The sequence below is a fragment of the Pygocentrus nattereri genome, chromosome 23 (assembly GCF_015220715.1).
Source record: "Pygocentrus nattereri isolate fPygNat1 chromosome 23, fPygNat1.pri, whole genome shotgun sequence".
Lineage (NCBI taxonomy): Eukaryota > Metazoa > Chordata > Actinopteri > Characiformes > Serrasalmidae > Pygocentrus > Pygocentrus nattereri.
Genome location: NC_051233.1, coordinates 5,419,815 through 5,438,966, shown reverse-complemented (window position 1 = coordinate 5,438,966; position 19,152 = coordinate 5,419,815). Strand labels below are relative to the sequence as shown.

Here is a 19,152-nt window from a genome sequence, read left to right as displayed (position 1 = left end):
TTCCAAAATCCCTGAGGCCGCCCGAAAACCTATCAATGTGCAGAGTAAGAGCATTCCTTGCGGATACGATCCTGACAAACCAACACATTGGTGTTTTATGCCGGCCACGCTCGCAAACAATAATTAATAAAGCAGCTGTCGGAGAGTTTTGCGGCAGCACAGCTGTGTAGACTATTTATAAAAGCCAAATTCCACCTCTTGCCCAAACTGATCTCTCTCCACAGTTGTTCAGAGAGAGAGAGCAAGTGAAGGAACACACAGCAAGGAAAAAAAGCAGCCAGGGGAAGGCAGCCTATTTTAGGTATGTTGCTGATTTCATCTTTTCATAGAGTCCTTGGCCTAGCTGGAGTGAAGGAGCAGAGACGGCAAGTGCGTATTGAAAAGACGAGCAGGAGGGCGAGGGGTATGGTTTTTAAGAGATGTCTGGCTTCATAGCACATTGATGACATATTCATAAAGCCCACAATGCAAGAAGCACTCAGGAAAAAGATCTAAGTTACCGAGAGTGTTCTGCCATTTCCTGGAGCGTCATTCTATTTGGAAAAGAGTAGTTCATCATGCAAGTGCTGGTGAGGATCCAATAAAACTCTGTATGTGATGTAGATAAGGTTTTAGTGTCTAAAATGATATAAAAGAAACTACATATACACAACATCTACTTTATTAGAAACTCCTAAATTGTACTTCCACTCACTGGCCACTTTATTAGAAACACCTACCTTGTGCTTCCACTCACTGGCCACTTTATTAGAAACACCTACCTTGTACTTCCACTCACTGGCCACTTTATTAGAAACACCTACCTTGTACTTCCACTCACTGGCCACTTTATTAGAAACTCCTACCTTGTACTTCTTCTCACTGGCCACTTTATTAGAAACACCTACCTTGTACTTCTACTCACTGGCCACTTTATTAGAAACACCTACCTTGTACTTCCACTCACTGGCCACTTTATTAGAAACACCTACCTTGTACTTCCACTCACTGGCCACTTTATTAGAAACCCCTACCTTGTACTTCTACTCACTGGCCACTTTATTAGAAACTCCTACCTTGTACTTCCACTCACTGGCCATTTTATTAGAAACTCCTCAATTGTACTTAGTCTTACTTTCCACTTTATTTAGAAACACCAACTTTGTACTTCCACTCACTTTCCACTTCATTATAAGCTCCTACCTTGTACTTCGACTCACTGGACACTATTAGAAAAACATACCTTGAACTTCTAGTCACTGGCCACTTTATTAGAAACACCTACCTTGAATTTCCACTCACTGGCCATTTTATTAGACACAAAAACTTTGTAGTTGCTCTCACTGGCCACTTTTTCAGAAACATCAACTTTGTACTTCCAATCACTTTCCACTTTATTAGAAACACGTACCTTGTACTTCTGTTCACTACACACTATTAGAAACACCTACCTTCTACTTCCACTCACTGGCCACTTTATTAGAAACACCTACCTTGTCCTTCCACTCGCTAGTCACTTTTTCAGAAACATCAACTTTGTACTTTCACTCACTGGCCACTTTATTATTATTATTATTAGAAACACCTACTTTACAGGTCCACTACATAGGTGTACACGTGGTCATGAACATTTTGTCAACTGCCCTTTGCAGTTACACTTTATTTGGATGTTCCCCTATAGATGCTCTACAGCTCCTTAAATCATTAACAAACTTTCTGGTGATCCTCAATTGATTATCAACAACATTATGATTAGGGTTAGGAGTAGCTGTAGGTTTTGCCTTGAGGTTAAGGTTAGGGTGAGGTTTAGGGTTTAGGGATAGATTTCATAAACTCTTTCACACTGAACTTCCAGTCCAGTTGAATTTAGTGGATATTTAGATGAATGTCATTGAAAGGCTGACCGAGCATTTACAAAGAATCTATAGTGGACCATCTAAATAAAGTCTGACCCCCTTTGCTCATTGGTCAGTTTCGGCGCAGACTACCACTGAAGTCCAGATATTATTTGGGCTTCACTGAAAGAAAATTGTAGTCCACGACTTGGTTTAATCCCTATCTGGGAAACCGGCCCTTTACTTGTTTATCTGTTTGTTAAATTTATTACATTTGACTGCTTTCCTTTTAGGCTTAGCGTTAGATCAATATCACAATACTCAGAGATACTTGAGACTAATTCATCATCATCCCTGCTGTGTGTGCAATCTGCATCCAAGGAACGTGGATGTTTTTTGGATGGTAAAAACTGACAGGAAGCCTGTTAAACAATGTGTGTGGGGTAGAGTGAAGTGAAGCGGTCCTATGCCTTACCCTCAGCCTCACGTGGGCTCCAGTGGCCGGAAGGCAAGCAGGGCCGCGGGGACCAGGAGTGGGAGGCATACTGGAGGAAGACCCGGCCTTCTGCGCATTTATCACACACTGATCCCACTTCTCTAGGAAACCAACAGACACGGAAGGGACACAACTTAGATACAGTCCAAAGCCACTGTTATTATTGTTGATATCCCTTGTTGATCAACATCATAAATCACAGCTGACCCCCTGTCAAACTGGCAGTGTCACTCATGCTTCATGCTTCACTCACAAATATGTTCTTTTGTCGCAACTGCTGTGAAGTTGGACAAGGTTTGCACAGGTTTTCTACTGGCACTGGCAAAATTCCCATTTATCTAATGCAAAGATTTTGCTCAAATACACCGATCAAGCTCCACTTACTATATAGGTGCACTTTGTAGTTCTACAATTACAGACTGTAGACTGTCAGTCTAAAGAACCATTTCACCAGGCAAAGAACCCTTTAATCATGCAAAGCCTTCTTTGAGTGTTTTCGTTCTAAAGAACTTTTTTCTTTACTAAAGAACCCTTTAGGAACCATCATTTTGAAGTATGTGTCCCACTATTTCATGAAATGGTTCCTTGCATGGTCAAACGATTCCTCACACTGCTGCAAAATATGTTGTATGTGGTTATAAACAGAACCTTTTTACAAGGCTTCTATTTAGGACCAAAACATGCTAAACATTCTTAAAAATCATGGTTCTTCACAGGTGGTTTAGTCCAGAAAATGGTTTTAAATAGAACAATGAACCCTCAAAGAACCCTTTGCATGATTAAAATGTTCTTTGCATCAAGAAATGGTTCTTCAGACTGATGAAGGTGGTTCTATATAGCACCAAAAAAGGTTCTTCTGTAGTTGCAATGTGAAGCTTGTAAGGATAGAGGAACCATTTTTTTGGTGATATATTGCATCATTTTGGAACAAAGTTCCATGTCCAACACATTCTCCATCAATATTTTAACAAGGCAAGAACCAGTTAGGCATGAAATGGTTTTCTACAGAATTCAAAGATCTAAATGGAACCACTACCTTCTAAAGAACCCTCAAATAACCATTCTGTTTAAGTGTGTATGACATGCATGCAACTCACAGTGGTGAAGCTGCAACGTAGCTATGGAAGAGCCCATTGGTGGGTGGAGCAATTATGCCCATGGGCTGCATCCATACGTTTTTCCTATTCACGGTTAGGCATATACGTTATACTCTGCAACGTTTGTACAGTATTGCACTTTTCTACGTGGTGCACGTATTCTTATTTTGTTTATTTTGACAAATATTCTTTCTTCTTCACTGCACTTTGAATTGCATTATCGGCCGTTGTGAAAGCGCTCGCCAGAACGAATTCCCAGTACGCCAACACATATTTGGCTAATAAACGCTTCTGATTCTGATGATCAAGCTCTGTTTTTCGATGCCTTTGTTTGCATGATCTGACTGAATGGCAGCCCAAGTTAAACAGCTTCCCAGACTTTCATTTGATGTTGTTACAAACAATGTGTCACACATTTGCTGCGTGGATGCGTTCAGATGTGGGAATTCTCGGCGTCTATGAGTCACCGAAGGCCTTTGCCTGAACAGGGACGGCAAATCTGATCAGTGCTTGCCAGCTAGGCATGTTTCACACAAACACACACCAGTTTATTTTTATACAATGTCAGGACAAAGGGTGACATATTTGGTCCTTATGTATTATATAAGTAAGTAACTATATGTAATGCCTCATATGTATTATATGTATATCTGCATATATCTATAAGTAATAATGTCTCATGTTTTATATATAGGCACATTGTAATTATGATATACATTGATATACAACATACATTGTTGTTGGAAGAACCAAACCTCATGTCTCTAAAATGGTAAATGTACCGGAGAAGGACTTCATTTGGAGGTCAATTAAGTACTGCAGAGGGTTAATACAATGCAAACTGCAGTATGTTGGTTATGTTAAACATATTTTTCTCTGGTTTCCCTACAAAATCAAGACATTTCTCTTCTGAAAAAGAACAAAAACACTATTACGCACACACACACACACACACACACACACACACACACACACATATATACAGGCATTGGACAGTCCATGGATCAAGCAATGAACTTGAGACATGCCCCAACATGTTCTTGAGGGGCTTCCCCACTGCTTGCGTCATTGAATTACACCTGTCACAGAAACAGGCCCGCATAACGGTCCCTCTTACGCGCAGACAAGTGTGGATGGCCTTGCTAATAAACACTACTGTCCGACATCTGTGCTGTAACACCAGAAAAAGATATGCAACAACGCTGTGACTCAACTAATTGAGTTCCACGGCTCTGAATCATCTAATGAAATGGAATCTCAGGGCCAGTAAGATGTTTTTGGAAAGTTCTGTGAAGACATTCCACTTTATCTACATCCACAACACAGCAAATTGAGCGCAGGACTGTAAATATTCCTATTAATTGACAACATGTGTGAGCAATTGAGGAACAATGGGCTATTTGGCTGAACAGGAAAATATTTGCTACCTTTTGATGAGTGGATGTCCGTTGCTACCTCATAAATTCACTCAACAGAAACTGTTTAAATGTAACATCCACTTCTCTCGTTGATCTCTGAGCAGGACGTGTTAGGACACATCTCCCAGAGCAGGAGACATATTGAATGCCAACACACCTGATCCTCAAGAACACACCATATCTACTGGTATCACGGCTAAAAATAAAATAACCCTGACCAGGCTGGGGTGGCACAAGGGGGCAGTGCCTTCTTAGCTGTTCTGTAATGTAACGTGTAAAGTTGAATTTACATGATTAAAATGTGCAAAGTGGTTGGATATGAAGAAAATGCATTGCATATATACACCAATCAGGCATAACATTATGACCACCTCCTCGTTTCTGCGCTCATTGTCCAGTTTATCAGCTCCACTTACTGTATAGCTGCACTTTGTAGTTCTACAGTTACAGACTGTAGTCCATCTGTTTCTCTGATACTCTGTTACCCTGTTCTTCAGTGGTCAGAACCCCCATGGACCCTCACAGAGCAGGTACTATTTGGGTGGTGGATCATTCTGAGCACTGCAGTAACACTGACGTGGTAGTAATGGTGTGTTTTTGTGTGTTGTGCTGGTCTGAGTGGATCAGACACAGCAGCGCTCCTGGAGTTTTTAAACACTGTGTCCACTCACTGTCCACTCTATTAGACACTCCTACCTTGTCGGTCCACCTTGTAGATGTAAAGTCAGAGACGACAGCTCATCTGCTGCTGCACAGTTTGTGTTGGTCATCCTCTAGTCCTTCATCAGTGGTCACAGGATGCTGCCCATAGGACGCTGTTGGCTGGGTATTTTTGGTTGGTGGACTGTTCTCAGTCCAGCAGTGACACTGAGGTGTTTAAAAACTCCAGAAGCACTGCTGTGTCTGATCCACTCAGACCAGCGCAACACACACAAACACCACCACCATGTCAGTGTTACTGTAGTGCTGAGAATGATCCACCACCCAAATAGTACCTGCTCTGTGAGGGTCCATGGGGGTCCTGACCACTGAAGAACAGGGTAACAGAGTATCAGAGAAACAGATGGACTACAGTCTGTAACTGTAGAACTACAGAGTGCAGCTATACAGTAAGTGGAGCTGATAAGATGGACAGTGAGTGTAGAAACAAGGAGGTGGTCATAATGTTAGTATATATATATATATATATATATATATATATATATATATATATATATGTATATATATATGTGTGTGTGTGTGTGTGTGTGTGTGTGGGTTTCCTCTGAGTGCTCCTGTTTCCTCCTACAATCCACAGACATGAGTCAAGCTACTTGTACATACTTGCATGTCTATGTGTCTGACTGGCAACCTGTCCAGGGTGTTTCCTGCCTTCCACCCAATTAGCATTGGCAAAGGCTCTGGCCGCCCTCACGCCCTCATCAAGAGGATAAGTGGCTTAGATGATTTGCGAGTGGGCAATATATGAGTGTGTGTTCCCAGTTCTTATCAAAACAAGCAAACTTATGCATAGCAATTTTGTTGATATAACATTTTCATTGACATTTATGTTAGCTGACATCTGTGCACACACAAAGCGAGAGACTGTGTCAATCCAGAATTTCTTTTTTTGTGTTCACATTAGCCATGTTTCCATGCAGCCCAATAATCTGTTAATAATCCGACTAATAGCTCAATCGGAATAGAACACGTCTATGTAAACACCTCAATCGGAATAGTCTAGTCTGATTGATGCCGATTGGAATACAGTTTCTAACCGACTGAACGAGATGGGTAATCTTGTAAATAATCCGTTAAAAGAAAGAATAATATTGTGTAAATGCCTCTATCTGATTACATTCCCTATTGAAAGTCTAAGTCCGTTCTGCATGTGCGTCGCGTCATAGTGAGAGTTTATATCGTTCAGCACGGCGAAGCAGAAACTGGTCTACATATGAGACAAAGTTTATGCTCTGATCTTTATAAGACGGCGGTGGGATAGACGTCCAGCTTATGTGTGTCAGAACACGACGTCTTCATCTCTGCCTTCTTTAATAAGGACATGTGAAGGACGTTTTCCTGAGTCTGACGTCGTTTTAAAGCAGTTAAAAACACAATCACTGCTCACTGCTGCTCATCTCACTCTGACTGGACTCACATGATGCTCGTTGTCAGGGTAACATCTACATTAAGTGGTACTCAAGACGTGCAAAATTTTGGATCATAATACTTGTAGTAAGCATGTAATTGGAGATTTTCCATCGGATAGTTGAGTCAAGTCAGAATATAAATACCTTAAAGTCTTAATCTACAATCAGAATGTGTTCAGTCGGTAAAACTCTTTGTTGTGTGAAATCAACTCTTAGAATCAATTTCACATCAACTGGAATCGGAATTCCAGAATTTTCTGGAATCAAGCCACTCTAGTGCATAACCACCCTAATACAATAACAAACAAGTCCCAAATATTGTATCAAAGACATAATTTTTACATCAATGATTTTACGTGCAAAGAGCACTTGTACAAAGTGTTTGTCGCTATGCATGATACACAATAATACAGATACGATTAAAAAACGAGTGAAAAGCTGCTCAATCAATCAGGTTGTGTGGCTAACTAACTGCTGTATAAGAGCCTATTAGAAACTATTACATGTTCTCTGTAATCTCAGTTCACCTGTCATAGACATGTCCCGTGAGTGGAGGGAACCACTCGATGGTGATGGTGTCCTGACCCTGGTCCACCACATGGGGAGCCATGGGCACAACAGATGGTTTGTAGTTGGGTTGCCAGGTTTGGTAGACCAGGTCCAGGTAACAATGCATGCGGGCCACCTGATTTAGGGTGAATGAATCCGTGCAGTCATCATCTGTAGGGGGCGTAAAGAAAGGGCTACAATTAGAGCAGCTGTGGATGGGGAGGGGGGGGGTGGGCTTTCCACTCCTACAAGATCCTGCAGAACATGTACAGTGAAATAAGTTATATAAAAAGTCGGTTTGACCAAACATCAAATTTACACAATTTTACTTTCAATTTCTCCCAAGCTTAGTTGTACTCTTATCTATAAAAATGGTCAAAAGTACATTGTCCAGCTAAAACCGCAGTCATGAAGCCTGAATTTCGTTTGTGCTTTTATAGATAACAGTATGTCATACAGTGTCAAGACTATTTGAGATTATTTAACAACTCGACCCATGTATGATGATTTACCTGCATAACTCATGTAGTTATTGTAAGGTGTGTGGACAAAGTTGCGGCAGCCGCACGTCTCATTGCCAGGCTCTGGGTCTCCGCAGTGCTTGTATTTAGGTGTGGGGTTTGTGTCAGCACACAAATCCCCTGTTTCCAGCGATGGCTCAGTCTCCAAACAGGCATCGTTGCAGGACTCGATCTCCGAGATGCCCCTGAAGACATGGTACAGGCCAAGACTGTGTCCGATTTCGTGGATCATGGTGTGCGTGTGGCCAAACGTCCCATAGAAAGATGGATTTAAGACTATGCCCCCTGGAAGAGAAGAGCTGGAATCAATTGAAACAGTATTGCCTAATCCATTCCTTTTGGAAGCTTCTCGCTTTACAAAGTTGAAACAAAGCGCTGGTACCTATGACTCATTTACTCAAAGCTTCCAGGATCAATTGATGAATCGATTCAGCGGAGCCACCAACAGTGGACACATGGGGGTCAATAAGCAAGGAAATAGAACCTCTGCGACAAACCGTGCCAGATATAAACTTAAAAAGCAATCAAGCAATGTGACATAAAAGCAGAGGCTCTTTGTTCTCGACGCAGGATCAATAAGCATATTGCATTAGTACCTAAATGTGTCAGGGCCTCCTTGTCCCATGGCCAGGTGGCTACTCCAGCAAGGTCCTCGTCAGACGAGTTGGCGAAGAAGATGTTAAGGTGTGTGGAGCCGTCCAGGCGAAGGATCTCTTTCAGCTCCTTCACGTCCATGTAGGCCCTGCAGGCACAGACAGAAACTCAGACATGCACATGGAGTGTTTGCTTCACATTAGTGACGGAGGCCAGAGCAAGAGGAAGGAGACAGCGCTACATATCAGCTTGTGAAAAACAGAACCACCAGGTGTTTCTGTGCACTCTGCTCACACGCCTAACTACATATGATAACGCATAAATAAAACAGCTATAGTTACAGAGTTACATTGGAGTAACTCTATGAAATATTCTCACTGCAACAAATGTAGTATATCATCAAAGACATGTTTGGTGTCCGAATACCTCAGTGTCACTGCTGGACTGAGAACAGTCCACCAACCAAAAATATCCAGCCAACAGCGTCCTGTGACCACTGATGAAGGACTAGAGGATGACCAACACAAACCCCAGCAGCAGATGAGCTGTCGTCTCTGACTTTACATCTACAAGGTGGACCGACATGGTAGGAGTGTCTCATAGAGTGGACAGTGAGTGGACGCAGTGTTTAAAAACTCCAGCAGCACTGCAGTCTCTGATCCACTCATACCAGCACAACACACACTAACACACCACCACCACATCAGTGATACTGCAGTGCTGAGAATGATCCACCACCCAAATAGTACCTCCTGTGTGAGGGTCCATGAGGGTCCTGACCACTGAAGAACAGGGTAACAGAGTATCAGAGAAACAGATGGACTACAGTCTGTAACTGTAGATCTACAAAGACCAGCTATACAGTAAGTGGACCTAAGAGTAAGAGTAGTGTTTCAGCCCACTCTGCTCCTTGAATGAGACACAGTACAGGCCAGCCAATCACAACAGATCTCATTTACATATTTCAGTCTTAAAGGCAATGCCAAGAAGTGACTGATGGATAAATAAGATACTGTCATTATCCACTGTAGCAATTTCTTGATGGATGATCCACCGTGAGATTTGTCTTTGTCATATGAGGCATTCTGGATATTGATTTAATTAAACTTTCATTCTTGATGTTGTGCAGATTTCTCAATCATTATGGAGATATCCACAGCTTCGTTCATCATTCTGGAGGCATTTGACGTTTCTTAACCTTTTCCCCACAAACTAGTTAAAACCAATGAAGCTGTAGAGTTCAGGACTATAGAGTCCTGACCACTGAAGAACAGGGTAACAGAGTATCAGAGAAACAGATGGACTACAGTCTGTAACTGTAGAACTACAAAGTGCAGCAACAGTAAGTGGAGCTGATAAACTGGACAATGAGCGCAGAAACAAGGAGGTGGTTGTAATCATATGCCTGATCGGTGAATAACTCTGATAGAGTTACAGGTTCAAATGCAAGGTCATTAAGATGTTAGCCTGACTGCTTCAGTGTTTGAGAAATGTTTACGTCTCAACATAAACGTGAGAATGTGTGTAGAATGTAGTCCCTCAACATCTTCGCCCCCAACAGGAGGTTGACAGATCTGACAAACCATATCCAATGATCTGCATAACATTCACTGGACCATTTTATCTTCATATTTGACATATTTGAAAGGTGGGCAGTATCCCTCTTTTCGCAGAATCCAGTACCTGAGCATAACATCAACTGCCAGACCACACAAAACAAGATCACTCACCAAAAGGTTTGCCATGGAATGAAACTGTGTTTGGACATGCTTTCTATTCAAAGACTCTACGAAATTGAGTTTTCGTGAGTCTGCAGATCAAAAGATCAGCATGGACAGCAGAGCCAAACCAGAGCTTTACAAGTGCCTACAAAACCCACTCACACAACAAAACAGATTATGTTACAACACTAGTGCCAGGAACAAGGAAAAATTACATATTGTATCTTTTTTTAAGTACCATGCATGACATTTTTAAGCATTTTTCTCTGTTACTTTTGACCATAATAGACCTTAGCCTTTTACTTATCTGGAGATTGACCACAGCAGGTTTTTCCACTTATCTCGGAGGTCATAACACTTTCAATTAAGACAAAAGCACAGAATGGGAGCCCACAAGTGCAACATGTGAATCCCAGCCATAGGAGTGCACCCCTGCACTGCCGAGCATTCCTTTCACCGAGTGCACCCTTAGTTCAGGATCCCTCTCCCTGACCTCATACATTGCGGCCAAACATTTGCTTTGAGCCCAAACACGCTCATTTAAACCAAAACCTGGTGCTGCCTTTGAGGTGGTCATGTCAGGGGGAGGGAAACGGCATGTCACAGAGATGAAAACCTCCCCACAAGTGACACTCTGACAAACAAGGGTGACATGGTTGAAGTCCCTGGCAGGGTTCCAGCCATCGAACAACTGGCAACATATCAAACTGTGTCACGTTAAGGGAACAGAAGAAAAAAAAAACACCGCACATGGTGCATGCGACCAACGGCTTACCGCGAGTGATCAAAACAGATGATTTGTTTGCAAAAGCTGACAGTAACAAGTGCTTCCAGACAGCTAGTCTAAATGGAGACCACACACGGGGATGACACACTACAGCTGTGGAAAAGTGGGCAAACACTAGGAGGAGGCATGTTTGATTGTGCTAGCGCCTCCTGCTACATTTGTTAACCCCCGATTTCAACACATGAGAGCTGATCCCTAAAAGCACCCAAAGAAGGCACGACCTGGTACCTGTGCTGAGTTTATTTACAATCCATCTTTTCGAAGAAAGGCCGAGTGAGGTATTTAGCTTTGAGGTATGGGCTCATACGTTGAGGGAGCTAAGCTATGTTGTGACAGCAGTTCAGCAAATCATCTGCGATACTGTTAAAGCGATAGCTCTGTAAAAGATCTTCTCTTGTAGCCAACCAGCAAAGCCACATTTGAGCTAAGTTCACATTAAAAGCTTCATTTCTCAAATGCGATTTTTTGCCCAAATCCGATTTCTCTGACATGATGGTTTACACTTGTAAGTGATTCGAATCTGTCATTAATGTGATGAACCGGCTCCTGAACTGACCCTCATGAGCTCGTCCTCCTCAGTAACGTCACGTGACTTATTCACTGCATCTTCAGCACAAACTAACGAGCAGAACGAGCTTCGCTGAGAAGATCATTAACTCTGATCAGCTCTCAGCTTCATTATTAGAGCCAGACGGAGGAGAAAAAGGTGAGATGAGCTGCTTTTCCATCGTTTACAGGTTTGAACTTCTGTTTGGTGCTGCTGCCATGGTAACGCTGAATGAACTCCGATCTCACATTTAGGTCCCATGGCCACGAATCGGATACGCATCCGATCTATGATCACATATGAAAGTGGCTCAGGTCAGATTTGAAAAGATCAGATTTGTGTCCTCACAGTCCTGAAAACATCAGATCGAGTCACATTAAGGCAAAAAAATCTAATTTGTGCCACTTCAACCTGCTAATGTGAACGTGGCTTTGGTATCTGAAGTTGGTTTCATTGGTTTCGCTACAATTACACTCGCCGGCCACTTTATTAGGTACAGTTGCTTGTTAACACAAATAGCTAGTCAGCCAATCACACGGCCATAGCTCAGTGCATTTAGGCATGTAGAGGTGGTCAAGACAACTTGCTGAAGTGCAGACCGAGCATCAGAACGGGGAAGAAAGGGGATTTAAGGGACTTTGAACGTGGCGTGGTTGTTGGTGCCAGACGGGCTGGTCTGAATATTTCAGAAACTGCTGATCTGCTGGGATTTTCACACACAACCATCTCTAGGGTTTACAGAGAACGGTCCGAAAGGTGTATCTAATAAAGTGGCCAGTGAGTGTATATTACAACTATGCTCCCTGACTAAAGGTACTGAGATGTCCCCTTGAGGGTACCACCCCAAGCTGATCAACATGTGAGATAAGCTCATTTTGATCTGGATCACTTTAAAGATGAAGTAGCCGTCCATTTTATTGAGCTACAGTCCTCCCAATATGCACCTCATCAGCAGTTGGGCTGGTGCATTCTGCCTGTACTGCACACATACCATAACCATCAGTTTCTTGACCATGACTGCAAATTCATGTATTCTTCCACTCAGCACAGCTATCTCCCATAAACCACACATCATAAACAGTTCAGAAATTACATTAAAGATTGATATTAAATAACTGTTCTGCCAAGTTCTTCACAAGGCTTTATTAATGGAGAGAGAACAAAGTTCAGAGGGGTGTTTCGGACAGGTTAGAGACACCTGAATGAGCCTGCTGAAGTAAAACAGAGGCATGTCCAGGGGGGGCTTGGCCTGCCTCCAACAGATGATATAAGTTCTCTCATCGTAATAACGTCAGGAATGTCATGATTTCCTTGGAAATGTTTCTGTAGGGCTTCTGTGGGTGTGGAGGGAGGTGGGTTAAGGGCTTACTGACAGGGCAAAGTACATTTGTCAGAGATGGAGAAGAAATCCTGGACACCTGGAGGTCAAACACTATCTTATCTAAGATTTATTAGGTTATATTCCTTGGAATTGCTACAGCCAACAAGCAAAAAAAATGAAAGCAAGTGGTTTTAGACCTGGGATGTCTCCAGGCACCTACAGATACAAAGCAGTGGCCATTCGTGTTTAAACTGCGTCCAGTGTGCAAAGCTTCTGACCGATGTAAATCAGAGAATATGCTAAACCAATGAAAAGGCAAGTCATTTGTAAGCAATGCTCAGCTTTCCTTTATCAGATGCTGCTCAGTTGCTCTTCTGACTCCACCCCAGCCACATTTCCCAGCCCTAGTTGGATCATCATATGTGTGGTTGACCAGAGGTGTGACCTGAATACAGGGCTAAGGGCTTAAACCCAATTGTCCCCCTGGGACTAACCATTAGGTGGGGAGGATTTTCCACACTCAGGCCCACACGGCTCGACACAAACCCAAATTAATGTGAGGTTTGTGAGAGCAAAACTATAAATTACCCCTGAAAACAGAGAAGGGCGAGAGTAAAAAAAAAAAAAAAAACTTTCCCCAGACCTGCAACATCAGCGAGCAGCTGTTTGGAACAGGCCAAATGTGCAGAACACTCTGAAGAGCAACATTAATGCTTTTAAACAGGATATTTATGAAACTGCAAGTTATGACTTCATCTATTTACACCCAAGGCCATTAATTTGCCTTGTATGCCCATGTTGGCAGGTTGGTGGGAGTAAAAAAGTGGCCAGAGTTTTGGCATAAATTTCAATACTTTTTTTAATTTTGCAGGCAAAATGATTCAACTGTTCCTTGTTGACCAAATGCAGACACACCACAATTCAAACTGTCAAAGACTATACGTCATACTGATGCTGCATGCATCACAAATTATTATTTCATGTGCCTGTTGCTTCACTGTATTAAGGGACACTAGGTTTGATCTTGTTGCTATTGGTAATTAACTTTTTGTGTGTGAAAAAAAAAGATCTGAACGGTGGATGTCATTGACCATAAGCGTACTTACGTCATTTTCCATAAGAAAACTAATGTCATTGACTGTAAATAATGTAATTAACTGCAACATAATTGACTCAAACATCTTTAACTGATTCTGTCACCAACAGCAACCTAATAAACAAACATGTGGACACTGGAAGCAGGTGTGTATGTGTGTGGCTGGGGCCTCCGTGTGTATGCTCCAGAGACAGGTGCTTTTACGAGGGTGCTGTGCCTTTAAAGCGACGTACTAAGAGGCCGTTTTACACCACAGTGCTCCATTAAGGCAAAGCCATTAATGTCCGTTAGCTTTACGGGCTGTGGGGCTTAGGCCTCAGCCGACTGTAAAGCACCCGCAGCGAGCGCCCATGTCAGGAGACCTCTGCTCGCAGCCTGGGAAACCCCATGAATCTATTATTGTGCAGAGAGAGTTGTGGACATGATGACAGGGGAACTGCTGAGGTGCTATCACCCTTCACCTATGACTAATCTCCATGGACAGACGTTTTTCTTACCATCTGTAACCTAGATGGCCGATGATGCATTCGGCATCTCACAGATTGAAATCAATACATACACTCACCGGCCACTTTATTAGGTAGTGAAAGGTTGGATCCTCTTTTGCCTTCAGAACTGCCGTAGTTCTTCATGGCAGACTTTCAACAAGGTGTTGGAAACGTTCCTCAGAGATTCTGGTTGGTTATTTGAGCTCCTGTTGCCTTTCTATCATCTGGAACCAGTCTGCCCATTCTCCTCTGACCTCTCACATCAACAAGGCATTTTCGTCCACACAACTGACCGCTCACTGGATATTTCCTCTTTTTTGGACCGTTCTCTGTGAACCCTAGAGATGGTTGTGTGTGAAAATCCCAGTAGATCAGCAGTTTCTGAAATACTCAGACCAGCCCGTCTGGCACCAACAACCACGCCATGTTCAAAGTCCCTTAAATCCCCTTTCTTCCCCGTTCTGATGCTCGGTCTGCACTTCAGCAAGTCGTCTTGACCACCACTACATGCCTAAATGCATTGGGTTGCAGCCATGTGATTGGCTGATTAGCTATTTGTGTCAACAAGCAACTAAACATACTTAATAAAATGGCCAGTGAGTGTAAATCAAGATACATCAAGATTTCTTTCTTTTAGTGCAATACATGGACTGTAAAGCTTCGGAAGAGCAGGCGCAACCTAATACTTTTGAAATTTTTACACAGTTTTCTCCCCAGTTTAGTGGTTTCTAATTCCACCCACTAGTTGGGACGCTAGGAGAGTGAAGGCAGCACAGGCTTCCTCCGAGACCTGTGAAACCAGCCACCACTTCTTTTTGAATTGCAGCTGATGCGACGTCATTGGACAGCCAAACGTGCTCGGAGGAAAGCACCAATCGCCAGATCTGTTGCATCAGCTGACAGACGCCTACGCTGACTAGGATCGCATTGAGTGATGGGGGAGAAGGGGGGACCATCCTACCCACCCAGAGAGAGCAAGGCCAATTCTGCTCTCTTGGACTCCCGGCTATGGACGGCTGTAGCATCACCAGGGATCGAACTCGTGATCTCTTGATGATGACAGGGCCAGCGCTTAGACGGTTGCGCCACTCAGAAGCATTTTCAATCATTTTCAAAAGGGATTTCCATCTTTTTTTCTCATATTTTGGAGTAATTTAGCCATTGAGATGTAGATAAAGTCTGTTAGAGTTGGTTCGTTATACAGAGCTCTAACACCCCTTTACAGATTTCCATACAGATGTGTTCATTGGAGTCAGGGTTCTCAATATCGATAGTGCAAATGTAGCCATGTTACGTGCCATCCAAAGCCGCTAGCCTTCTGAGTTTTTGTGAGTAATGTTTGTAATTGCAAAGTTTTGGTAAATTGTACAAAATTCTTACAAAGGGGACTATTTTGACCACCTCTCTACCTTGAATGGGTTTTGAAAAATGACCTTATATGCCAAAATCTTATTTCAGAATTGTGTTTAAACAACGCGTCAAGCATCAAGCTGCGAACTTGTTTAAGAACCTCACCTGTGGTCATTTTTACATGGTTCTTACCACCACTGACTCTGTAAGCTTGTTTGGAATGGAGCATTTCATGATTCAACAACGGATTTATGCCACGAAAGAAAAAAAATAAAAATTTGAGGAATTCCTAACATTGCTAGTTTATTCCTTATACAAGCAACAGACATCTGTAACAAATGAAAAGGTACTGTTTTGAGCACCTACCATTTTTCAACAATTCAGCCAAAAGTTGAGTGAAAAGAAACACTTGAACTTACAATGAAATCTGCAAATCACATTGCTACATTGAAGAAAGTGGAAGTTCATGCCCTTAACTACATAAAAAGATCATATTGGGTTGTGCCCATGCTCTGTTACTACAAGGAAAACCTAAAGCACCACATACAACTCAAACCTTGGCTTCCCAAAACACGAATTTCCAGCGTAGTCGACTTTTTCGGCAATGTGTTTCAAACTATCCGTTCGCTCATAACACACAAATGTCTGCAAAATGTGAAGAAAATGGAACAAAACATGTAGCTTTTGCAAAAACAAGGCAGGCATCATTTGTATTTTTCAATGCTCTGCTGTTGCCTTTGTGCTGGACGAGAGCCTCTAAGCCCCGGCTCTCCTTTTAGCCAGATTTCTAAACAAGCAAACTGGTAACAGGCTCCGGGTCTGCAAAAATAAACCCCAGACCATCCATTGTTTCCCCCATGCATGTCGCACAAACGTTCATCCAGAATTCCACAATTAGGGAGGAATGTCGAAGAATGTTTGCAGCACTGCCTTCGGTCAGTCTCCCTGGACGTACCATAATCAAACAAAAACAAGCAACCACTCTGGGAGCTCATCTCCTGCTCGCGTTTTCCTCCCGCCTCCTCTCCTCCTGCACTCCGCCACTCTCTCGTTCCATCTTTCTAAGAAATGATCTTTCATCCGTCACTCATAATATTTCAATCTAAAGCCCGGGCTTTGCCAACCGCTGATTTCTGTAACTGGATCAGATGTCTGATGATAAATGGCCTCTTGATGATTGGAACGGGATAACGTTCGGGGAAAAACCACCTGCTTTTTTTCCCCCCTTCGAGTCTGATGTCACCTAGCAGCCCGCACACAGAGTCATTTGAAGTACTTTCGGAATGCGATTGGAGACAACTCTATGGACTGGAGGGGGTTCAAAAAGAGCTAATAGAAAACATTGCTGTTCCCTTGAGAAACTCAATTATGGAGCAGCAAAGAAATGCAAGGATATTACTGGATTTACTGGAATATGGTTCCCACTGACTTGGACACAGGAAAAGAGCTGTGTTTTCACTCGCTGTGTTCATCTTTGCAAATTTCAGCCAAATATTTCCAGTAATTTTGACAATTGCATCCTAAAAAAGTGCCACGCTGCCTGGAAGCCAATTTGGAATAAATTAAAATGACTACCTAGAATCGGTTTCCAGAATAAAGATTATTGTACTTTCTCCTCCGAATGTAAATACGAAACACAATCCAGTCCATTGTTCTCTACATCAGAACAATGAGTTAGTGTCACAAATGCTGTACCGTTCAAAAGTCACTGTTTCCATTAATACAAAAGCTATTTGTTGGAGACTGATGTTGTTTTGATGTTAAAACTCTACAGCTTCATGGGTTTTAACTAGTTTATGGGAAAAGGGTAAGAAATGCCAAATGCCTCCAGAATGATGAACGAAGCTGTGGATATCTCCATAATGATTGGGAAATCTGCACAACATCAAGAATGAAAGTTTAATTAAATCAATATCCAGAATGCCTCATATGACAAAGACAAATCTCACGGTGGATCATCCATCAAGAAATTGCTACAGTGGATAATGACAGTATCTTATTTATCCATCAGTCACTTCTTGGCATTGCCTTTAAGACTGAAATATGTAAATGAGATCTGTTGTGATTGGCTGGCCTGTACTGTGTCTCATTCAAGGAGCAGAGTGGGCTGAAACACTACTTCAACACTAAAATGCTTTCGGCTGAATAGGTGGACAAACAGCGATGACCATCTTATCAGGTCCACTTACTGTATAGCTGCAGTAACACTGACGTGGTGGTGGTGTGTTGTGCTGGTATGAGTGGATCAGATACAGCAGTGCTGCTGGAGTTTCTAAACACTGTGTCCACTCACTGTCCACTCTATTAGACACTCCTACCTTGTCGGTCCACCTTGTAGATGTAAAGTCAGAGACGACAGCTCATCTGCTGCTGCACAGTTTGTGTTGGTCGTCCTCTAGTCCTTCATCAGTGGTCACAGGACGCTGTTGGCTGGATATTTTTGGTTGGTGGACTCTTCTCAGTCCAGCATTGACACTGAGGTGTTTAAAAACTCCAGCAGCACTGCTGTGTCTGATCCACTCAGACCAGCACAACATACACTAACACACCACCACCATATCAGTGTTACTGCAGTACTGAGAATGACCCACCACCCCAATTATACCTGCTCTGTGAGGGTCCATGGGGGCTACAGTCTGTAACTGTAGAACTACACAGTGCAGCTATACAGTAAGTGGAGCTGATAAACTGGACAATGAGCGTAGAAACAAGGAGGTGGTCATGATGTTATGCCTGGTCGTTGAATATAAAGGTGTTAGTTTTTGTGACATCACAAAAACATTTCAAAACGGGTCATTTTTTCAGCCGTTTCCATATGCATATTTTTTCCAAAAATAATATTAAATAAGGACAATTCTGTTTTCTATGGCATGCGGTCAACTAGTGTCAAGCTTATAACATTTACATCTACACTGTTTGAGTTCATCAATAAATCAACAGCAATTATTGACAGCATCTGATTCCAGACCTCTGATTGGCAGCTACCAGCCTGGCTGTGTACATGCACAACTATGGTGAACTTGGTTCAGCCACTAAAACGTTGTTTGGTATTCAGTTGCTCGGCTATTGCTTTGCATCCCTTTCATCCTCCAAAGTAGTGTGAAGTAATGTTCTGCAAACAGTGACATGAACTGCTTCCATGCAGTAAATCTTCAAACTTTAAGCGATGTGGACCCAGTAGCTTTGTACATGGCTGGCTTTTTCAATATTAGCAACAGCTGCTG

At 42.5% G+C, this 19,152-nt stretch overlaps 1 protein-coding gene across 2 annotated transcripts in view; it reads right to left on the bottom strand.

Moving 5' to 3' along the window:
- pappaa (pregnancy-associated plasma protein A, pappalysin 1a) overlaps nt 1-19,152 on the bottom strand; it is a 154,457-nt gene that overhangs the window by 119,951 nt on the left and 15,354 nt on the right. For both annotated transcript variants that reach the window (XM_017723163.2, XM_037533561.1), the window contains exons 4-7: nt 8,621-8,766; nt 8,016-8,309; nt 7,482-7,674; nt 2,290-2,411 (exon numbers count right to left, since the gene is read on the bottom strand). In XM_017723163.2, the coding sequence (XP_017578652.2) occupies nt 2,290-2,411; nt 7,482-7,674; nt 8,016-8,309; nt 8,621-8,766 (755 nt within the window). The remainder of the gene's footprint in view (nt 1-2,289; nt 2,412-7,481; nt 7,675-8,015; nt 8,310-8,620; nt 8,767-19,152) is intronic.